Source organism: Phoxinus phoxinus, assembly GCF_949152265.1.
Source record: "Phoxinus phoxinus genome assembly, chromosome: 23".
Lineage (NCBI taxonomy): Eukaryota > Metazoa > Chordata > Actinopteri > Cypriniformes > Leuciscidae > Phoxinus > Phoxinus phoxinus.
This window is the reverse complement of record NC_136898.1, coordinates 4,849,457-4,874,152: the sequence shown is the minus strand read 5'-3', so window position 1 is coordinate 4,874,152 and position 24,696 is coordinate 4,849,457. Positions and strand designations below refer to the sequence as shown.

The 24,696-nt window shown below is 36.9% G+C and overlaps 1 protein-coding gene across 2 annotated transcripts; it reads left to right on the top strand.

The window, feature by feature from the left end:
• The first annotated feature begins 980 nt into the window (after positions 1–980).
• scarb1 (scavenger receptor class B, member 1) lies at positions 981–23,725 on the top strand. 2 transcript variants are annotated; one of them, XM_079599111.1, is made up of 13 exons: positions 1,001–1,419; positions 2,194–2,354; positions 4,919–5,060; positions 5,936–6,139; positions 6,230–6,325; positions 7,816–7,931; positions 8,029–8,195; positions 8,516–8,634; positions 19,961–20,034; positions 20,180–20,231; positions 21,494–21,640; positions 22,456–22,528; positions 23,551–23,725. In XM_079599111.1, exons 1-13 carry the CDS (start codon positions 1,300–1,302, stop codon positions 23,559–23,561), a joined length of 1,482 nt encoding a protein of 493 aa, XP_079455237.1. In that variant the 5' UTR covers positions 1,001–1,299; the 3' UTR covers positions 23,562–23,725. The 2 variants fall into 2 exon arrangements, with proteins under 2 accessions (XP_079455236.1, XP_079455237.1); XM_079599110.1 differs by lacking the exon at positions 22,456–22,528 and having other exon boundaries at positions 981–1,419.
• Positions 23,726–24,696: the final 971 nt, after the last annotated feature.

The following is a 24,696-nucleotide window of genomic DNA, read 5'->3' as shown; positions in this document are numbered from 1 at the left end:
TCAGATCGGACACCCTATGATATACCGGTGTGTCAAGTAAACTACTGAAAGGCGTTCACTGTCTTGTTGTTTTTGCTTTAGGTGAATTTTTAACTGAACAGTCTCATACTTTAATGTTTTTAAAAAGCGTCTTAAAATGGGTAAAGGGTGGTCCATGCCCTCGGGCAAATTTAAATATATAGGCCCTGAATACCACCACTGCCACAAAATAGAGATTCTAACATGCAAAATGTCTAGCATGGATCAATTTTGTGCTTTATATTTATGATTTATATTATTGTTTTCATCCCCAAAATCTGTGAAAAGTATCAAACCATGACAGATACCGCGTCATAACTTTTCATGTCACAAAGATAAATATAGCTGCGTCACCACAGGCTAAGACACAGATAAGAGATTCAAGTAATTGTGTTACATACATATGAGTTATCAGTGGCAAATACTTATCCAATAAAGATACAACACTCTTATCATGTTCTCCCAGCAGCTCTGTTTGAACATTTATTGTGCCACTTTCAGGCTCTACATCATTTGCTCTGTCAGACATAATACACCATGTTCTCAATGGCATAAAACAGGTTTTACAGTCAAAATAAATAAATTATTGTATTATTATTATTATTAAAATATCATTAAAATCAAATATGCATATAGGCCTGGCAAAATTATTAACATATTATATATGACTGGAATATATTACGTATTAATTTGAATACATTAGTTTGATTAGATGCATAGCGTTTGATATCAACAAAAAAAATATGTGAGGCCTTTCCATCTTGCAATCATACATTTAGCAAAAAAATGCACAAAAAAATACATCGTTTTTTTTTACAGTCTATGATACATACAATATTTGATATGATATTTTTATACAATATACGATGCCAAACAAAGTGAATTAGTGCATTCGATCTTCCAGACAGTCTCTTATTATCACCCATAGTTGGAGACACATATACTGTATAACTACATTACCCAGAATCCTCTGGTTTAATAGGCGGCTCTTTGGGCATCGTAAACATGGTAATTACACAGCAAGAACGCTATAAAACCTGCTCGATCAGCGAGCCGGACTTTAACATCACTCACAGCTGTAATGTACGTGGCCATAAAGTCAGAAGAGCATTAATAACTCAATGACCAGAGTTTTATGGCTTTATCTCGTATGTAAGTGATAGTTTGTTCAGCTGTTGAGGACTCACTCGTGCTTTCAGCTCCGTGCCCTTTCTGGAAGACTTCACTTTATTCTTCTCAATCCTTTGCGTTCATTTGTAACGTGAACTTTGTGAAGTAAGGATGGCGGTGTCTAAATCTACATTAGCGATCATATTTTTAGTTCTGGGAGGTTTGGCAGTTTTGTTCGGGACTGTCCTGGTGTTTGTTGGACCGATTATAATAGACGATCAAATAGTAAAGGTAAGTTAAACACCTCACAGGTGCGTGCACGAGACGCTGTAATCAAACATATTTGCATTTTGTAAATAACATTAAGTTGCAAAACCCCTTGTTTTAGTGTCGAATATCATTGAACTGAGCTTTATATGACGTTCTACAAGTTATAGTTGCTTTGTGGGTTTAAAATAGGCTACATGCATGGGAACGGTTATAAAAAAATCTAGACCCGTATAACTTTACTGAGCTGACGCCTTTGTTTGTTTCCTTCAGAAGGTATGTTTTGATTTTATATTAGTTTTAAGTTTTAAGTCTATTTGCAAGGGTCTGGCACAACTGTTTTCAACATTTAATAGTCAGTAATATTTCTTAAACTTCAAATCAGCATTAGATGATTTCTGAAGGGTCATGTGACTCTGAAGACTGGAGTAATGATGCTGAAAATTCATCTCTGGTCACAGGAATAAATGACATTTTACAAAAGAAACCTATTACAATAGGAAGACTGTTCAAATTGTAATATTTCACAATATTACTGTTAATACTGTGTTTTTGATCAAATAAATGCAGCCTTGGTGAGAGACTTGCAAGAGACTCTTTAATAAAATAAAAAAATGATTTGAGATCGAGGTTGCATTCATCTTAAGTGCATTCATCAAATTTTAATTTTTCTATTTTTTTCTCTTTATTCCCTAATCTGTCCATTTTTTTTTTTAAACTTGTTTTGTTAAATCATTTTAAATGCAGCATATCACACTCTGATCACTAACCATATTTGCATACTTCAAATCCTCACAGAATGTAGAGATAAACCCGAAGAACGATCTCTCCTACACCATGTGGAAGGACATCCCGGTTCCCTTCTTTATGTCTGTATATTTCTTCCATATCGTCAATCCTAAAGAAATCCTAAAAGGAGAAAAGCCCATGGTGATCCAGAGGGGGCCGTATGTTTACCGGTAAGAAGTCTTTTCCCTTCTTTTTCTGTAAATCTACTTTGAAACCATATGGATTGTTAAAATCACTAGATCTGACTTGACTGGATGTATCATGGGTTTGTTGATGTTCAGATCTGGAAGTGAAAGCCCTATGGCGCTGAAGTTCATGTAGGTTTGTGCCCAGCGGTGTGCATTCTGTCCAGGCAGGACTACCATAATGTCTGTTATTCGTCCCCTTAGGAAGGATATAACATGTCCTGTCCATCCCAGAGTGATTTGTAGAGGTATTACTTTGCGCGATATGCTTCGAGTTGACGGTGTTTGTTGGCACTGGTCAGTATAACTCTAAAAGCATTCCTCTTGTGTGCATAACCTGCCACGACTTTTAACAAAAGATCCTCTTTCTTGATGGACTCGTGATCTTTTGCACAGACAAGGTTTGTTTGCAGTAGACGCACTATACAGTTGGTCGGTCTGTCTGGTGGCCTTAACCTTACTAGAATGGCTGAATTTATTTTATTTAAATTTGCCTTGACAAAGATAAAAAAAGCTTTTAAGTACATAAGGAAAAAACAAATAATTATTTCACTTGAGCAGTGATATACAGTACCATTCAAATGTTTGGTGTCAGTAAGTAGTTGGTTTATTTGGAAGGAGATCAATAGTCTTATTTTATTAGCGTATGCATCCTTGGTTGAGCATAAGATACTTAATTCAGAAACATTAATAAATCTTACCAACCCCAAACTTTTGAACAGTAGTATACATTTGTGTTGTGATTTAAATTGAACATATTTTTAAATCATACTGTCTGTTTTGCAGTATTTCCCACAACTATTTTGTTCTGTACATTAGAATTTTTTTCTTGTGCATTCATCAAATTGTTATCCTTTTTCTATCCTTTTTTCTTTATTCCCTAATCTGCATCTGTCCATTTTTATTTATTTTTTATTATTGGAGTGGAACTGTTACTGTGATCCTGCCCTTGAGCCATGCATACTAGAGCATTTCCCTGAGTAAAAACAGACATTGCTGGAACTGAACGAGAACAAAGAAGGTCCACTCTTCTGCTCAATACACAATCTGATTTTATAACTTTTATGAAAATTATGATAATCCAAACATTTTATTCGCATCCTCTATCCATCCATCAAGAGGTGCATACATTTTTGGTCAAGATCTTGTATTGTCACTGCAAGAGTCTAGGGGTGGGGGAAAAAATCGATTCTTAGATGCATCGCGATGCGGACGTGGACGATTCTGAATCGATTCACAAATGCCAAAAATCGATTTTCAAAAAAAAATTTTTTTTTTTTTTTAAAATCGATAATAACGTAATATTGACGGAACGCAAAAGACGGAACTCTGAAGCGTGGAAACAATATTGTCAAAGCTTCCACCTGGCTCGGAAAGGGCAAAGCGCATTACACAATCAATCGCAAATTTTATTGCCAAGGATTTGCATCCAGTCGTTGAGAACCAGGGACGTCCCATCTCGGAGATATTTTACAGACACAACGATCCCCACACTCTACAACAAGACCAAAACCGAAGTCATGGAATCACTGAAGAAAGCGGGTAGGATAGCTGTAACATGTGATGCGTGGACATCCGTATTTTATGTTAATAGAGATTCAGAATATGTTGAAGTTTGTTATAATTTGTTATTGTTGTGATTTTTACTGTAGTGAATTTACTGTTGTGAAATGGAAAATCAATAATCGAGAATCGACTGTAATCGAATCGGGACTTCAATAATCGTAATCGAATCGGGAAATCAGACAGATTAACCACCCCTACAAGAGTCCAGCACTGTGTAAAGTCTCCTCCAGCACATCCCAAAGACTCTCAATGGATCTGGACTCGTGTTTCGACGATTCATGTGTGAATTATTCTTTATGATCCTCACAACCATTCTTTCACAATCTGAGCCTGATGAATCTTGACATTGTCATCCTGCAATATGGCCATGAAGTGTCTCGTACATGGCTGTTTAAGAAATGAAAAGCTACACACTCCAACTAGGGTTAGAAGAACAGTTGCCAAACATATAACATGATAGAAGATATAATCCAGTCATTGACTCTTAGGCTTAAGCATTTGTCTATTTGACTTATTTTTAATTTTTTTGTCTGGACGGTGTTATATTTTATAAACCTCAAAAAAGCTTTTTAACTGCCATATTTATATTTATATTTTATGTATGTTGTGTACTTCTGTTGGCATGCTGTTTGGAGAGCGTACATTTATTGCTAGAAAGTTGTTTTTGGCCTGATCATTTTGTTGTTTTATGATTGGTGGTTAAATGTGCATTCGTGTCCTCCCTCACAGTTGTGTGGCTTCTTTTTTTAGATTAGACGCATGACATGTTTGTGTGAGCTCAACTTAAACAAAGCGTGTGTTTGGATTTCACAATCTGAGAGAGAAGTCTTTTCGCTTGGCTTTCTATTGTGCGGTTTTATGCTGACCGAGAACCTAAAGTTGTTCCTCTAAAAGCTGAATTTTGCAGTGTTAGGATAATATTATTGCTAATCAGCTGGCTGTCACATTTTCTTTTCTGATGTTGTGACTCATTTATTTTTCAGTGAAAAGCGCTGGAAGGACAACATTACTTTCCATGACAACAACACAGTTTCGTATTTGGAATTTCGGCAGTATTTCTTTGAGGAGAGCATGTCTGTGGGAGATGAATCGGACGTGGTCACCATCCCTAACATGCTAGTGCTGGTGAGAATTTATGAAATATTTAGCCCACCATGCAGAGTTTGAAATCAAAAATCAATTCAAATTCTCCTATCGAATCGTATTGATTCCTTTGCTCCCTCTCATACTGAACAACGCGCGATACTGAACGGAGTTCTCTTGCACTTTTAGCACTTGAACAGACAAATACACACAGATATCAAAATATCCTTGTCAACTTTACGTTTGATCAAGGCATAAGCGACTAAGAAAACGCATGTGTAACCGTATATTGGATCTGTACAGCTCTTAAAGTGACAGCAGGCTAATATTCCTGCTGCAGTTTCTATAATAACGGTAATCAAACAACAAAAGACTGTGAAAATTCACTTGCTGTTTGTGACTGAATAACTTATTGAACTGTTTGTAATGTATATTTTATTTATTAAGTGCTGTTATTTTACATTTGATTAGTTTCTGTACCTGAAAATAAAACTTTTTTTTTCTTTCGTATATTTGTTCAGTTGTATTTGTGCGATTTGCGTATTTGTTCTCTTTTAATTACTTACTCAATTAAAAGTAATTTATCGTTTACTTGTCTTTAATAATGCTTAAAATTTGTAATAGTTAGTCTAGTTTTTGCTATAGTTATTTTTTTTTTAACCATAGGCAAAAGTTCCTTGTGTAAGTGTACATTAATACTATGAACAAAAATCAACAATGAAATGTTTTGCGATAAATGTGAATATCCACTTTTTTTTCTTTTCTTTTTTTTAACCGTATAAAAATCTAAATTAGGAATCAATAAGAATCGATAAGCAAAATCGGAATTGTTAAAATTCAAGCGATACCCAACCCTACCACCATGTAAAGCAATTGAGAATAACTTTAACATAACCGTCTTTGATTCTCACTTTCAGGGCGCATCGATAATGATGGAGAATATGCCGTTTCCTATACGCATTTTGCTCAGTACCACGTTCAAGACCTTCAACGAGGGACCTTTCTTGACAAAACCAGTAGGAGAACTCATGTGGGGTTACGACAGCAAGTTGGTGGACTTCCTGAACGATTATCTTCCTGGCATGCTTCCATCCAGCGGCAAGTTTGGCTTATTTGCTGAGGTGGGTGTTTCCTGTGCATTTAGTTGTCTTGTTACAGCTGGTGTTTTTAGCCTCGGCTGATTTTCTTGCTTTGTTTCGTTCCCTATGTAGTTTAACAACTCAAACTCTGGACAGTTCACCGTCTTCACTGGCCAAGATGACATCCGGAAGGTTCATAAGGTTGACTCTTGGAATGGCCTGAAAAGCGTAAGCCAAATGCCCTTTGGGACCATAATAAAACGAAGGACACTCTGTTCCAAGTCTAGTGAGCTGCCTACCTGGATGACATACTAGGGTCTGAAACATACACTGTGCATGTACATAATTTCACAAACTACTTTAAGTGCGAGCTTAATTCTACACGTTGCATTCTTAAAATGTGTCAATGCAATTTCAGGGATGCAGTAAAAATGGTAATATTGTAAATTATTTCAATTTAAAATAACGGTTTCATTTTTAAATGTAATTCAATCATGTGATGAAAGCTGAATTGAATTTTCAACGTAGTTACTCAAGTCTTCAGTGTTGCATGATCATTCAGAAATCTTTCTAATATCACTATTTCACGCTCAAGAAACATTTCTGATCATTATCAATGCTGAAAACGGTTTTGCTGATTAATATTCTTGCATAAACTGATCTTTTTTGCCAGGATTCTTTATTTAAAAAAAATATATACCATTGTTAATGTTTTTACTGTCACTTTTCATCAATTTAATGCATCCTTGCTGGATAAAAGTGGTCATTTCTTTTCTCTTAAAGTAAATACTCCTACTGACTAACAATAAATAACTGTTAAAGTCACCATGAAATCAAATTTTATAATTTGTATTTTTATATGTAATATTGTAGTGTTTATTATAAATGATTTATCTGTTCACTTCATTCATTTTTAAAAATTCATGTACCCTTATAATCATAAATCAAATGCGTTATCCTTCCCTGAGTTCCCTCCCCCCTCGAAACATCTTTTCTCTTCCTGTCATAAGTTTCTCTTCCTGTCATAAGGGAGTTGCTATGGCGCGAGGGCGTGGCAACTCCCCTCAAACCGTTAGTCTGCTATGAGCGAGGGATGGAGAGGAGCGCAGAAGTAAACCCTGCCCTATATTCAATATTCAGTTTCACTTGGAAATGCGTCAACACTGGAGAAAAGTCGTTTGTAACTTCCGGTTTACGGGGACTTTTAAAAAAAAACTACAAACATGGCGGATGTGCGACAGTCAAGTAAAGCGTTTTAAATAAAGGGGATTTGAGTAATTAATAATCAGTATCTAACCAGATATTCATTCAATGTTATCCACATATTTCATCTGCAACAGCATTGTGAACTTTTATAAAGATACGATTGGTTATCTTTTAAATGCATCCTTATGCAAACACATAAGGGAGAGTGTGCAGGAAAGACACATGGCTGACAGATAAACGATAGATACTACATTTCTCTCCGATATGGTAGGAAATTTGATCTGACAAGCTGATTGACAGGGCAGTTTAAACCATGACAGGATGTGTTCCGTTAAAGACTAATAATAATGTCTCAAAGCTTGCATACTCTTGCTTCACACACAAAAATATGTACTTCACAAAACGGTACATACTTTTAGGGTTTTGCATAGGTTTTGGAACCGACTATGTAGTGTTGCATAAAGGAAGTGATATGCTTTATGCAAATGTAGTGGTTTGTGTTATTTGTGCAGGTGGATTACTGGCGGTCTGAGCAGTGTAACATGATCAACGGTACAGCGGGCCAAATGTGGCCTCCGTTCATGAACACTGAGTCGACCCTGCCCTTCTACAGCCCTGATGCGTGCAGGTGAACACCAGACTGTTACTCTGCCTTCATGAGATGTTGTGTGTTTAATGACGTATGGTTTCTAAGGGCACGTTCTGTGGCTATTCTCCAATCTCAGGTCCATGGAGCTGGTGTACCAGAAGTCAGGTGTGTCGCGTGGGATTCCCGTGTACCGCTTCGTGGCGCCGAAGACTCTTTTTGCCAATGGTGCAGATTATCCTCCCAATGAGGGCTTCTGTCCGTGTCGTCAGTCCGGGCTCCTGAACGTCAGCACCTGTAGACACAGTGAGTCTCTGATCCAGACACTGCACTCACATTTACTACTGTCAAACATGCTGGTGGATCATAATGTCTTATCTTGTGTTGGTAAATGTTGTTTATACTGGTTTTAAAGTCAAACTGGGCAAAATCATAATGTGGCCTCTTTCCTTTTTTTCGGCATTTGTTTTAATTTTACAACTTTTTCTATTTTTTCCCCCTATCCTTTTTATCGTCTCTTTTCTTCCCATCTTCTTCATACCCTTTATTTCTTTCTACTTTTTAACCTATTCTTTTCTTTTTCCCTTTGATATATTTCACCTTTTTTTTTCTTTCTCATATCTCAGATTCCCCGGTGTTTATTTCTCACCCGCACTTTTTTGCGGCTGATCCCGCCCTTTTGAAAACTGTCAACGGATTGAGCCCAAATGAAGATGAACATGGACTTTTTATTGATGTCCACCCGGTAAGAAATCCTAGCACACAGAAACGCATAACATGTAGCATTACAATTAGGAACTACTTAAAATAAATCCTACTCTTTCTAGGAATAAAATTTGAAATATTTGCAACATATAGTTATAAATCATTATACAATCTTTAAAATAACTTTAATTAAAAAGATTCGTCAGTTCGAGAAAGCAAACAAAATTAACAACCAGTGAAATATTCCTTCCTTGTCAGGTGACTGAGCAAGTTTATCTCTCAAGGTTATTGATTATGGATTGTTGTTATGACTCAAAAAACCTTAACATCTTTATCTCTGAAATTGGCCATAAATGTGAAATTGGTCCTTTTGTCTTATCTAAATGTGTTGCATAAACACCTGATTTTATGTGCCTTTTGGGGTCAATACATCCTCTAACTGTGGCATAACCACTTTTTCAACCCATTTTCAAGAGCGTAGGTCAGGACTGAGGGGCCTCTGGGCTCAGGTTTATGTTTGTGCCCTTCCTACGCAACAAATGACCTAACTAGAACACCATTATGGAGTACCACAAAATACACAATTGTTCTAGGAACCTCAAAGCATATTTACATGAACATGCCTACAGGATGTGCTTTCTGTTGAGAGATCAAAACCCTGAAATACCACAACAACAAAGCCAGAGATGATTGGTATTTTTAAATGTATTGTCATACAGTATCTGTGTCCTCGTGTAAGATTCTTAAATTCAATCTGCAAAACCAGAGTAAAAAAAAAGAGTCTGTAGGCCTATGGCTATTACCAATCAAATTAAATCAATATCAACAAAATCAATCTTTGGAAGCAGCTCAGATGTGACATAAATGGATTTACTCAGCAATTATAATTAATGACATAAATTAAGAGATCGCTGTTTAAAATATAAAAAAATTAATGTAGAAATAATAAATGTTTGTGAAAATTAAATGTAGGGAGCCCCTAAAGGGACCTTTGCAAAAATAAAAATATACAGATTTTCTCATGTGCACGCCATAGTTTCTCGTGAGCACGTGAAAGTCTGTATATTTTTATTTTTGCAAAGGTCCCTTTAGGGGCACCGTAGTACGGGTATTTAAAACATTTTTTTAACTTAAACCGCCTATAGGTGGCAGCAAGTCACTGTCTTAATGAATGAGTTTAATCCTTCACTCAACCGATTTGGCAAAATGCTAATTCATTGAACATGGCAAACAACTCTTTTAATGAATAGCTATCCTAATTTAATCATTTACTAATCAAATTTGTTCTCTTTTATTGGACTGAGCAAAAACAGAATGTGCTGTGCCTGTTACTCAGTAACTTGTTAATTAAACGGTTGTATTATATCAATGTCAGATTTACGATTGTGCAGATGTTGGAAAAAACGGCACTCTAGCTTGAGTGATAACTTGTATTCTAATGTTATAAAAAACAGGAACTATTTAAATGGGTATTTTTATCATTTTGATTACACAAAGCTTGCAGTCGGAGGCTATTGGCCTGTTAATAGCCCTTGCTCGCATTGGCTTGACAGCGGAAATGCGGCTAATAATTTCTGACTGGTATATAACTAACTCAAATGAACAAACGGGTAAAGGTGGGACTGTGGGTCGTGATAGTTTCAGTGTTTCAGCTTTGTCCCTGGTTTGATAATGAGTACGTTGCTCATTACTGCCATTAAACCATTACAACATCTGATAAGCTAATTGGAAATTACAGTTATCGTGACCTTTATGATGTTTGTATTGTCTATCAGCAACTTAATGACCCATTATAAACCAGATTAAGATTTTAAAGGTATACGCTTTTTACATGGTCAATGACTGACTAAAGGTTTTCTGATTACATGCATATTTTAGGTTCAAATATTAATTTTAATTCACTTGTGCTGTGGTTCATTGGGGGTTAAGCATAGCTGGAGATTTGCCATTTTTCATTTTGTTGGTTGATTTAGTTTTATTGGATGTGAAACCTCTGTCTGCATTCGTGGGCCTTTTGTAACAGGCAGTTTGATAAGACAAACTCCACTTTACTGTATGACTTCTGATTAGTTGGAGATACAGACACAGCTTTGTGTGGCTACATTTAACACAATTGCACAATCATGACACTACTTGACTATCTGTTCATCCGGTTGCAAAATTTAATGGGTATCTTGTTGTACTCCCTTCGTCTGTTTTCAAGACATTTTTCTGAAACCGCTGCTGGGTTGAATGTCTGGCACAAATTCACAGCATGATGCCCGATTAGCTCCAGATATATTGAATCCATTACTAAACTGTCACAAAAACGGCTCTTTGCTCCTACAGAAAACTCTGAAACTAAATGCATGTCTGCTCATAACTAGGCCAACATTGAATCTACACCCAAAAAATAAATGACGCCTTTATGCTTTCCGTAAAGTACAGTTTAGTTCGGTTTAATTCGGTTTACTGTGTAAATCGATTCTGAAGGAGTTTTTTTTCAGTTATTTTTTTAAATATAAAGTAACAGGATCTGCTCTCTCAATTAATATAGTCATATTAATTGACCATATGCTCATGACATTTTATGCCATATCATGGCAAATACCATTTGCAGCTTCTATCCAAATTACTTCAAGGTATAAATTGTAGTATTTGTGTTCAAACCCATGACTTTGGAGTTCTTACAGGGTTTGTACAAGGTGCTTAAAGAGCTTGAATTTTAGATTTTGAAATTTAAGTCCTGGAAAACCCTTGTAAATAGCCACATTTTTTAAAAGGGACCTGAAAAGTGCTTGAATTACTGATCGACAATATATGTGAAATTACTGTATTGATGTAACCAAAGTTTCTCACAAAATCAATGCTGCACCCCGTCTGATATAGATATAGAGCCATTGTGGTTCGGTCATATAGGTCATTCACTTTGAATGTGGAAAGCGATATCTTTATATATTAAAAAGGGGTTATTGTGTGCACATCCCAACTTCTGGCAGGTGCTGGACAAAAAGGAATATTAAAACGAAAGGATTGTAATGTCCGCAACACTGCTACTAACTCCCATATTTAATAAAATTGCAACGTTTCGACCCTACTGGGTCTTCTTCAGGCAAATGATAAACCACATGTGATACAGAGATATATAGGCCTTACAATCAACTGACCCACCCTGTGATTACAATTAGCTTGATTGGGTCTGAACAAGCCTAATAACCCCACTAATTACTTAATTAAGAGAACACTTACATGGAAACAACAAGCAACATACACAGGAAACAATTCCATATATATATATACACAAGTTAACCCCAATATAATTTTATGAAGAAAAAAAGAAAAAAACCCACATATACATATAACTTACTTGAATGTAGTCAAAAACAGTTAATTACCTACAAAAAAGCTATGCATACTCACATATACATATGTATTTAAACCCACAATCATATACATACATAAATACAGGCTACATCAATACAACTGTCCACTCATTATAAGAATGGCTTTATGTCAAAATCTTCATTAAGACCATAAGGAGACATTGTATTTAAATAATAAATCCAAAAAGTTTCCCGTTGGAGAAGCCTGTTACCATGATCTCCTCCTCTAAAGGGTTTTTTTACCTGCTCCACCCCGATGTATCTAAGGGCGCTGACATTATGCCCAGCTAGTTTAAAATGAGCGGCAACAGGACTGCGTTCATCTCCTTTTCTGATGGTGCTTCTGTGCTCACTGATTCTAGTTCGTAGCGCTCTCGTTGTTTTACCAACATATGATAAGCCACATGGGCAACTGATTAAATAAATAACATGTGTGGTGCTACATGTAATTGTGCCGCGAATAGTTAATGTCTTACCAGTATGTGGATGATTAAAATATTTACACTTATGTGTGTAAGAGCACTGGGCACAACTGCCACATCTATAATTACCATCTGGCATGCTAAGAAAAGGCGTTGTAAGTTGTGGACGTATATCATTCTTAACTAAAAAATCTTTTAAGTTTGAAGCACGCTTAAAAATAAGCTTAGGTTTTTCTGGGAAGACTCTGATCAGTTTAGGGTCCGAATCAATAATGTACCAATGTTTGTAAACAGATTTTCTGAATTCTGACACAAGTGGAGAATATTTTACACAACATAAAGGAGACTTATTTGGTTTTTTTGTGCGTTCATTTGATCGAAGGCACTCATCTTGCGTTATCTGATCAAAACGTACTTTGGCCGAATCAACCCAATCTTGTTTGTACCCTCTATTGAGGAATCTTTTTGTCAAGTCCGCAGCCTGCTTTGAGTAAGATGTGTTATCGCTGCATATTCTGCGTACACGATTAAATTGACTGATTGGGAGACTTTTGACCAACGGCCTGGGATGGAAACTATCCCCATGCAATATAGTGTTACGATCCGTAGGCTTACGAAAAAGATCAGTTTTTAAGATCGTACCATCCTTATATATCTGAATATCCAGAAAACTGATGCGGTGTTTATCATATTCCAAAGTAAATTTTAAATGTTCATTACAAGAGTTCAAATACTCATGAAAGCCATTTAATTCATCCACTGTGCAGTCAATAATCAGAAAAATATCGTCAATAAATCTCTTGTAGAATAAGATCTTAGAATAGAATGGATTTCTCTGATGCAGTACAAATTGATTCTCAAAAAGACCCATATATAAACAGGCATAATTGGGGGCCATTTTGCTTCCCATGGCAGTGCCTTTGTTTTGTATATAAAACTCATCTTGGAAGCGAAAGAAATTATTAGTAAGAACTATGTTAGCCAAGTCTAATATGCACTCAGTGCTAGGTTTTGGCTCAACCTTACTTAAAGAGAGAAAATACTGGAGTGCTTCTAGGCCACCATCATGTGGAATATTTGTGTACAAACTCTGAACATCAAAGGTGGCCAATAAGCAATCGTCAGAGATAAAATCAAAGGTTTTTAGCGAATTGATAAAATCGATAGAGTCACGTATATAAGAGGGGAGGGTAACCACTTCTGATTTAATAAAATAGTCAACGAAGGCAGATATATTTTCAGTTAGGCTACCAATCCCACTGACAATAGGTCTTCCCTTCAGAGGGATATCTAAGCCCTTGTGGATTTTAGGGAGTGTATAAATTACAGGGATCACTGGATGTTCAACCTTGAGAAACTCAAAGGCACTCTTGTCAAACTCGCCATTATTAAAGTGATGTTCTAATTGGGAATATACCACGTTCTTCAACCTATTAGTGGGATCAAATGATAATCTCTCATAGAATGTACAATCACTTAATTGTCTTTTAATTTCCTTTTCATAATCCACAACATTTTGCAAAACAACAGCTCCCCCTTTATCAGCAGGCCGTACCACAATCTTATTGTCCTTACTCAAATCCATTATAGCTTCTCTTTCCTCTTTAGTCAGGTTATTGTACACTTTATATTCTTTTTTATTTTTTAGTAGACCCTTAACATCATTCTCAACTAAACGACAATACGTATCCAGAGAGGCATTACGGTGCCTAGGAGGAATGAATGTCGATCTTTTCTTAAAGCGACTATGGGACAAGTCACTAGGGGCAGAGGTGACAGGTGAACGGACTTGGTCCAGAGAGGAAACATTCCTGGTTGAACTGTCCTTCGTATCAGAATGGAAAAACTCCCTCAATCTAAGATTGCGAAAGAACTTCTGAAAATCAATAATAGTCTCAAAGTCATTCGTATGAGTAGTTGGAACAAAACTCAGTCCTTTGCTTAAGGCTGACGTACAAGCCTCAGACAAAGTTTTTTCAGAAAGATTAATTACCGTACTCTCCTGCTGGTCTGAATACGGGGTTGTCTGCGACCTTTTTCGGTGACTTCTTCGGCAACGTTTTTTCTTGGAAACGGGTCTGCTCTCCGCCATCGTTGTACATTTTGAGGTTTTCTCTGGCCGTATCCTAAAAAAGACACTCCGCGCTCTGATTGACCACTCACATCTGAGCCTGAATCATACGATGAGGAAGACCACCATGATTTTCTGTTTCCTTGTTGTCGTTGGCGTACAGGTCGTGCTCGTTGTCCCTGGTTGTGCTGCGATTTGGCTTGAGATTCTGGTTTTCCATCCCTCCAAAAGTAGACTTTGCTCTGCTTGTAATCCTCAGCATCCCGTGCAAACTTGGTCCTCTTGACACTCCTGATTTCGCTGGTGCAGTCAATACGATGGCGTTCAAGCTCCTTCTTGATTTCCCCAAGTTTTTTCTTGTCAGACAGCACTTTCAATTTGATTTCTGTTTGCTTGAAATCTTCCCTTGTCGATTCCAGTTGAACAGTGATTTCACTTATAACGAGGGCCATCAGATCAAAAGAGCATTTGTTTAATATTTCGCACCAGCGTGTGCAGAAAGTAGGATTGTCCTGGCCTAAAGCAGGCGCTTTCTGCAGTCTCAGACCACGAGGAATGATCTTTTTTCTTAAATAGTCACTTAATGTTACAGCGTGCAAATGCTGTCTAATCTCTCGTTCCTGTAGATTAAACAGTTGATGAGTCAGTGCATCACCCTCCTTTGGATCTGTTGTATCCTCATCAAAGATGGACTCCTTCAGCATAATCCGGTCATAATCCTCTTGGTTAAATTCAAAAATGCCACTTGGGCTGGCGTAGGTTTCTTCCTCAGACATGGCTTAGTTGTCAAAGGGGCAAGTGATTTATCAAGGGAGATAAAGGGAGTGCTACACAAATGAAGTATCAATATATATTAAAAAGGGGTTATTGTGTGCACATCCCAACTTCTGGCAGGTGCTGGACAAAAAGGAATATTAAAACGAAAGGATTGTAATGTCCGCAACACTGCTACTAACTCCCATATTTAATAAAATTGCAACGTTTCGACCTTTAGGCCAGGACAATCCTACTTTCTGCACACGCTGGTGCGAAATATTAAACAAATGCTCTTTTGATCTGATGGCCCTCGTTATAAGTGAAATCACTGTTCAACTGGAATCGACAAGGGAAGATTTCAAGCAAACAGAAATCAAATTGAAAGTGCTGTCTGACAAGAAAAAACTTGGGGAAATCAAGAAGGAGCTTGAACGCCATCGTATTGACTGCACCAGCGAAATCAGGAGTGTCAAGAGGACCAAGTTTGCACGGGATGCTGAGGATTACAAGCAGAGCAAAGTCTACTTTTGGAGGGATGGAAAACCAGAATCTCAAGCCAAATCGCAGCACAACCAGGGACAACGAGCACGACCTGTACGCCAACGACAACAAGGAAACAGAAAATCATGGTGGTCTTCCTCATCGTATGATTCAGGCTCAGATGTGAGTGGTCAATCAGAGCGCGGAGTGTCTTTTTTAGGATACGGCCAGAGAAAACCTCAAAATGTACAACGATGGCGGAGAGCAGACCCGTTTCCAAGAAAAAACGTTGCCGAAGAAGTCACCGAAAAAGGTCGCAGACAACCCCGTATTCAGACCAGCAGGAGAGTACGGTAATTAATCTTTCTGAAAAAACTTTGTCTGAGGCTTGTACGTCAGCCTTAAGCAAAGGACTGAGTTTTGTTCCAACTACTCATACGAATGACTTTGAGACTATTATTGATTTTCAGAAGTTCTTTCGCAATCTTAGATTGAGGGAGTTTTTCCATTCTGATACGAAGGACAGTTCAACCAGGAATGTTTCCTCTCTGGACCAAGTCCGTTCACCTGTCACCTCTGCCCCTAGTGACTTGTCCCATAGTCGCTTTAAGAAAAGATCGACATTCATTCCTCCTAGGCACCGTAATGCCTCTCTGGATACGTATTGTCGTTTAGTTGAGAATGATGTTAAGGGTCTACTAAAAAATAAAAAAGAATATAAAGTGTACAATAACCTGACTAAAGAGGAAAGAGAAGCTATAATGGATTTGAGTAAGGACAATAAGATTGTGGTACGGCCTGCTGATAAAGGGGGAGCTGTTGTTTTGCAAAATGTTGTGGATTATGAAAAGGAAATTAAAAGACAATTAAGTGATTGTACATTCTATGAGAGATTATCATTTGATCCCACTAATAGGTTGAAGAACGTGGTATATTCCCAATTAGAACATCACTTTAATAATGGCGAGTTTGACAAGAGTGCCTTTGAGTTTCTCAAGGTTGAACATCCAGTGATCCCTGTAATTTATACACTCCCTAAAATCCACAAGGGCTTAGATATCCCTCTGAAGGGAAGACCTATTGTCAGTGGGATTGGTAGCCTAACTGAAAATATATCTGCCTTCGTTGACTATTTTATTAAATCAGAAGTGGTTACCCTCCCCTCTTATATACGTGACTCTATCGATTTTATCAATTCGCTAAAAACCTTTGATTTTATCTCTGACGATTGCTTATTGGCCACCTTTGATGTTCAGAGTTTGTACACAAATATTCCACATGATGGTGGCCTAGAAGCACTCCAGTATTTTCTCTCTTTAAGTAAGGTTGAGCCAAAACCTAGCACTGAGTGCATATTAGACTTGGCTAACACAGTTCTTACTAATAATTTCTTTCGCTTCCAAGATGAGTTTTATATACAAAACAAAGGCACTGCCATGGGAAGCAAAATGGCCCCCAATTATGCCTGTTTATATATGGGTCTTTTTGAGAATCAATTTGTACTGCATCAGAGAAATCCATTCTATTCTAAGATCTTATTCTACAAGAGATTTATTGACGATATTTTTCTGATTATTGACTGCACAGTGGATGAATTAAATGGCTTTCATGAGTATTTGAACTCTTGTAATGAACATTTAAAATTTACTTTGGAATATGATAAACACCGCATCAGTTTTCTGGATATTCAGATATATAAGGATGGTACGATCTTAAAAACTGATCTTTTTCGTAAGCCTACGGATCGTAACACTATATTGCATGGGGATAGTTTCCATCCCAGGCCGTTGGTCAAAAGTCTCCCAATCAGTCAATTTAATCGTGTACGCAGAATATGCAGCGATAACACATCTTACTCAAAGCAGGCTGCGGACTTGACAAAAAGATTCCTCAATAGAGGGTACAAACAAGATTGGGTTGATTCGGCCAAAGTACGTTTTGATCAGATAACGCAAGATGAGTGCCTTCGATCAAATGAACGCACAAAAAAACCAAATAAGTCTCCTTTATGTTGTGTAAAATATTCTCCACTTGTGTCAGAATTCAGAAAATCTGTTTACAAACATTGGTACATTATTGATTCGGACCCTAAACTGATCAGAGTCTTCCCAGAAAAACCTAAGCTTATTTTTAAGCGTGCTTCAAACTTAAAAGATTTTTTAGTTAAGAATGATATACGTCCACAACTTACAACGCCTTTTCTTAGCATGCCAGATGGTAATTATAGATGTGGCAGTTGTGCCCAGTGCTCTTACACACATAAGTGTAAATATTTTAATCATCCACATACTGGTAAGACATTAACTATTCGCGGCACAATTACATGTAGCACCACACATGTTATTTATTTAATCAGTTGCCCATGTGGCTTATCATATGTTGGTAAAACAACGAGAGCGCTACGAACTAGAATCAGTGAGCACAGAAGCACCATCAGAAAAGGAGATGAACGCAGTCCTGTTGCCGCTCATTTTAAACTAGCTGGGCATAATGTCAGCGCCCTTAGATACATCGGGGTGGAGCAGGTAAAAAAACCCTTTAGAGGAGGAGATCATGGTAACAGGCTTCTCCAACGGGAAACTTTTTGGATTTATTATTTAAATACAATGTCTCCTTATGGTCTTAATGAAGATTTTGACATAAAGCCATTCTTATAATGAGTGGACAGTTGTATTGATGTAGCCTGTATTTATGTATGTATATGATTGTGGGTTTAAATACATATGTATATGTGAGTATGCATAGCTTTTTTGTAGGTAATTAACTGTTTTTGACTACATTCAAGTAAGTTATATGTATATGTGGGTTTTTTTCTTTTTTTCTTCATAAAATTATATTGGGGTTAACTTGTGTATATATATATATGGAATTGTTTCCTGTGTATGTTGCTTGTTGTTTCCATGTAAGTGTTCTCTTAATTAAGTAATTAGTGGGGTTATTAGGCTTGTTCAGACCCAATCAAGCTAATTGTAATCACAGGGTGGGTCAGTTGATTGTAAGGCCTATATATCTCTGTATCACATGTGGTTTATCATTTGCCTGAAGAAGACCCAGTAGGGTCGAAACGTTGCAATTTTATTAAATATGGGAGTTAGTAGCAGTGTTGCGGACATTACAATCCTTTCGAAAGCGATATCTTTATCATAGGTTTCTTAAAAACCTATGAAAGTCAGGCAGAAAGTCAGTGCTTCCTTCTGAGGTTGTAAAAGCCTTGTTGGTAATTTGAACCTTCTGATCGCACCATAAATCACAATGACTTTCACTTCAAAAGATTATATCTTAGAACATATAACTGCTCGTAAATTACATAGCTGTTGAGAAACCAATCAAATGAGCAGTTGTAATAGTCAGTCAAAAACAACCTGAAGAGTGACTATCTTTAGCCTGTTCTAATTCATATACATTTCTTATCGCTATCAGATAAAGTGCACTTTCAAAAGTTTGGGGTCATTTATTTTTTTCATTAAAAAAAACCCTTCTGTTTAGCAAGGATGCATTAAACTGATAAAAAAAAATACGTTATAAAGTTACAAAAGATTTCAGTTTTTAATTTTAAATGATATTCCTCTTGAAGTTTCTATTAATCAATTTTAAAAAAGTGACTCCACAATATTAAGCAGAAAAACTGTTTTCAACATTGATAATCAGAAATGTTTCATGAGCAGCAAATCCTATTAGAATGATTTCTTAAGGATCATGTGACACTGAAGACTGGAGTAATGATGCTGAAAATTCAGCTTGGATCACAGGAATAAATTACATTAAATATATTCAAATGGAAAACAGCGATTTTAAATTAATAAAAAAATAAAAACCTATTGTTTTTACTATATTTTGATTAAATAAATGCAGCCTTGGTGATCATTTGAGACTACTTTAAAATATTTTTAAAATATTTTTAAAAATTAGACCCCAAACTGTTGAACTTGTTGCATGTTTTAAGTAGACCAGGTAAAAATGATTTAATGATGCTTTAACATTTAATCTTCATCCAGGTTTGAGTTTCAGGAATTTTAAGGGTCACTTATGGATATTTTGGTTTATTTATTTTTTCATCAGGAATGTATCTTCTGGTTAACCTTTTTTAAATGTACTTTAAGAAATGAATGGTTTTCTTTATAGAATGTTAGCTAAACTTCAACTATTTCAACTAATAATAATTAAAGTTTAAAAACTGGCTCATTCTCTTCCTGAGTGAAGTCTAATGACTGAATCTCTTAGCATGGTGACATGGAGCACATGCAAAAGGTTTTCATTGAGGCCTTTGTATTACAGGAGACTGGAGTGCCGATGAACGTTTCCATACGGCTGCAGCTCAACCTGCTCATAAAGAGTGTTTCTGGCATCTCGTAAGTACAGTAGGTCAACAGTCATGACGGTCTGTGTCTGCTCTGAGGTCCAGTTGTTGTGAAACGTGTTTGTTTTTGAAGACTGCAGTGTTCTGTGCGGTCTCCCTTTGACTCTGTTATGTGTGCTGTGGTTTGCTTGTTTCAGAGAAACAGGAAAGATAGCGGAGGTGGTGATGCCCATGATCTGGTTTGAAGAGGTAAGAGTGAGTTACAAAAAGAAAACGAATGCACAACTTCTAATGCCCTAAAATGTTTTGAAAGTCCCCAGCAAGTGTTAAAGTGTCTTAAAAGTGCCAAAATACAGGTGTCAATTTAAAAAAAAGGTAAATTTTTAGTTTCAAATTTCCTTGAATTTGGGGTTTGAAAAGACACTTAATTTAACTTCATTGAAGCTATTGGATACGAACAAAACTTGGATGAACTCGAACAAAACTATATTGAGCTGGATAATGACAATTGTCTTCTGTAGAGCTGCTTTATAGCTGAATATACTATTGCTTCATAACTAATAAACGTTTACACTGTTATTGTATACTGAATAACGACCAGGGAAGAGGAATATTTCACACTTGTCTTTCAGAAGCATCGCTTTTTGTGAAGCAAGATAACACAGGATTCTGTTTACCTGGGGTTTAGAATGATCCAGGGTTAACTATTAACCCTATTGTTAGTCTTGCCTTAAGATATGTTAAAGTCCCCCTGCAGTCAATAATTATTTCCCTAAAAACTCCTCTTTGATCACAAAAAATGACATATCAAAGTTGTTGTTTTTCTCCCTTGAAGAAAAAAGTATTCGTGCCTTAAAATAGCTTGAATGTAACTACAGCCCTCATTTAGTGTACGTGGTTCTATGGATATGCAAATGCACCCGCCTCCACTCACAGCAGCTCAGAGCTCCACTCGTTGACGGATCACACGTTGATCTGATTGGTTACAAGGTAGTTTGTGACGTCAGAAACACCAGCGATTTCAAACCGTGTTTTTGAGACTGTCGCTGGTTCACTGCAGTTTTAAGGAGAAAATACTCAGCAATGGTGTTGACTTATGAATTTGCACATGATTTGTCTTAAAGACATGCACCACATAGACATATAAACATCATTAATAACTTGATTTTCAAGTTTTTTTTTTTATTATTATTTTTACGTTTTGTATCGTTAGATATTCAAGTAAGTTGAAACTCAATACTTGCATTTAAAAGTGTAATCCAGCAATCTTGGGATAGGCTAGACTGAAGGATCCATTCGTTCTATCTTTCGTGGCCCAGGAAATGGAGACATTGTAGGCCTCATTCAAAGGAGCCTTCAAATTGGGACGGCATTCGTTGCACGTAATCATTCAGCCTTTGAAGGATGCAGCCTCTGTATTGGGACACAGCTTGCATTGTCTGTGCTATGTGACTTGAATTCAGTTCGAAAGAGCAAATGAACAAAATGATCTCTGTCGTCTTCTTTCTCAGAGCGGCTACATTGATGGTCCCGTTCTCAACACGTTCCGCACTAATCTGGTGGTGCTGCCCATGGTCATGGAGTACATGCAGTACATCTTCATCGGTCTCGGACTCGCTACCATTCTGGGAGCCGTGATGTTATACCTCAGCGACAAGGTATGTAGCATACTGCACTTTTTATGCATGCTTTTTATGCAGTTTTACTAATATTAATTTGATTCAAAGCGTGTATGTTTGTGTGAGTGTATGTGCGAGAGAGATTTGGAGAGGAAGTGGGTTTACATGATGTTGAGCTAATGTGGTTTGGTGTTTAAGTGTGTCTGAGCTCGGAGGAGGTAAAGTTTAGCATAAGAACCCGAAAGCACTTTAACGTTCCTTTATCACCCCACTTTAACACGCTGCATGGGCTTAGATGGTTTAAAGTGCAACTTTTGCATGGTTTGTTTTACAGAAACCCAGGAAAAAGACATCAGTTTCTCCCTCACAAGGGGTCAGCACTAATTTATATATACATATTCAAAAACAAAAAGATTACAATGAGAATAAAAATAAAAAATGTGTTTATGTAACTTTCCAAATTTTAAACCATTGTTTACAACATCATTAAGCAAAGGCTGATCAACTTTGAATGTAATGTTGCTGATTTGAAAAAATGAAAAGCCACAGTGAGATGATCTCGGCAGATGTGAATCTTATTGTAAAAACATGTGAAAATCAAGTTTCAAAGCATGTGATTTACCAACTGCACGATCATGTCCATCTTGCATGCTCCCGCCCCGTTTCAATCACTGACACACTTCATGCATGCGTTGCCGTGCACGAGCACTACGGGCCGTTCAAATTCCCTTCAGTTTTTTGTCCGCTGTGATCTCAACACTGTCACTGTGTCCAATAATCAACCTGAAGATCACTGGCTCCAAATCAGTGTCACTGCCCACCTGATGTTCAATGAGGTCTGGTTATTCTTTTAGGAAAGCGTAAAAGATACAAAAACCGACCCGACCAATGAGACGCAGGCTGAAAAAATAAGCGTGACCGATACAGGTGGGTTTTTGGCTCAGATATGCCTCTTAAACTCTTCTTCTGCAGGTGGGATGTTTTTGAGGTCACATGAGCACACTGAAGTGAACGCATGTCTTTTCACTCACATGTACCTTTATAGTCACGGTTTCATTTCATCTGCATCACTGATCTGTCCATCATAACTCATCATATGTTTGTAGGCAATGTTCCCTCTAATTTGTTTGCTTGCTGACCAAGTGTGCTGTACACGTCCTGAAAAGTGAAGCCCAAACTTTTTGATCGCCCCCTGGTGGCCGGCTGCAGAATCCGTCATAATCCCCTTGGTCAGCGTTTTCAGTAGCAGTGCAGCGCACTTTCAGAAACCCTCCACCTTCCCCAGCTCCACCTGTATAGATCTGCTATGCTATATTTTACAGCAGCAGTGTCGTGTTTGTATTGGCAGTAGCAAGTCCTGTATTTGCTCTGCAGGAGCAATAACGACAGCAGCGTAGCAGACATATTCAGCCAAGACCAAACATATCAACATTATCATATCCATTACAATCCCAAACACTCAGTTGTCGTGACAGAAATCCGATTTAAACTTGGGGGAAAAAATACATTAGAGGGAACAGTGTTTGACAAACAGGGTTTTAATATGTAAGCATGGAGGATTTTGGCAAAAAGAAACGGTTCCTTTGTTATTTTTTTACACAAACACTTTAAATAAAACCAACTCCAATAGAGTGGCTCCAGATGTAACCAACACATGGTAAAGCCCTTGGCAGTTCCTGAATGGTTAGTTTTTTTTTTTTATATAATATATAAAGAATGCAACTCTACTGTCCACAGTTTATGCTTTTTTTTTTTTTTTTTTTTTTTTTTTTTTTGTTCTGCAAATCAGACTTAACAAGAGAAATATTAAATACTACTTTTTTTATGTTTTAATATGATAACTTAAAGGTGAAGCTTTTATATCTTCTTGTAAGCGGTTTAGTGGAAGCTTTAATTTTGGTGAGGAATTTATTTGTTTTGATAACTTATTTTTTTTCCTTCACCGGCAGATAAAAAGTAAGATCTCTGGCCAGCCCTGCACAGATGTGGATCCCTCCAGCTCAACCAGTGAAAAGACCCCATTACTACAGGCCTCAACCAGCTAGAGCCGCTCTCCACACTGCAGCTCACTCAGTATAAACTCTCAATCCCACAATCCACTGGGCAATAAATACTATTATTTTATTAAGCGTTGTGGTTGAATCAATGAACTGGATCAAGAACAGACCATCAAGAACAGGATTATGAACTCTTGAGTGACAACTTGTTTTATTGCACAGCAGTTGGGTCTAAAGTTTTCTGTGGGGTCAATACTACATTATTTTTGTATTTTTTTTTTTTTTTTTGTATGGAAAAAGTGACTAGCAACTGTGCTGTGGTACACTTTAAAATTAAATTGACAATATACTACTAGACAATGAATTTTCAAAAGGTGCATTTGTATAGCTTTAAGAAAAATGGTCAAACACTCCAAACCTTACTACTTCTAAAGGGGGAAATGTATTCAAAGACATTTAACCTTTATCCTGTAAATAAGGAAGGGATGTTAATACTTTGAAACATTTCCGTGCCAATGAGTGAAATGTCCTCTGAAAATAGAAAAAAATGCTGAGCTATCATGTTTCTCAGTATGCTGAATACACATGTTGCTTTTGTTCTGTCTGTAAAGCTACTTGTATTTAATGGATGTAAAAAATATATTTAATGTCATTGTTTGCATTCTCTTGATTGTTCAGTTTAAAATGAAATTGGATTGTCTAAGTTTTATGTGACTTTATTCAATAATGACTTGGTTCACATAAATGGTGGTATTTATTTCTGCACGATTCACAGACAAATGTTTTATCAAAACGTTTAAAGATGCGTATATAACTCTGGCTGGCAACAGTGCATGGTCATGAGTCCATGATATATCGTTTTAGGCCTACTCCTTAAATACGGTTAAGGTTTCTCAAAAGCTGCAGATGAGATGAGTAACTATTGTCTTATCGAGTTGTATTTTGTCCATTAAATAACCTTATATCTCTCCCTTATCTGTCTTATCTCACCCCAAAATCAAAAGAAAAATAAGATGGAAGTACATTGCATAAAGCAAATGAAGCACATTTCCCCTAACAATTTTAATTATGGGAACATGTCTGACTTCAAGGGATAGT

Excerpts from the sequence above, each read along its gene's own strand:
- scarb1 (XM_079599110.1), top strand. The coding sequence starts at position 1,300 with ATGGCGGTGTCTAAATCTACATTAGCGATCATATTTTTAGTTCTGGGA. Across the intron at positions 6,326-7,815 it reads CTTGGAATGGCCTGAAAAGC|GTGGATTACTGGCGGTCTGA; the intron begins GTAAGCCAAATG and ends TTATTTGTGCAG. Across the intron at positions 20,232-21,493 it reads CCATGATCTGGTTTGAAGAG|AGCGGCTACATTGATGGTCC; the intron begins GTAAGAGTGAGT and ends CTTCTTTCTCAG.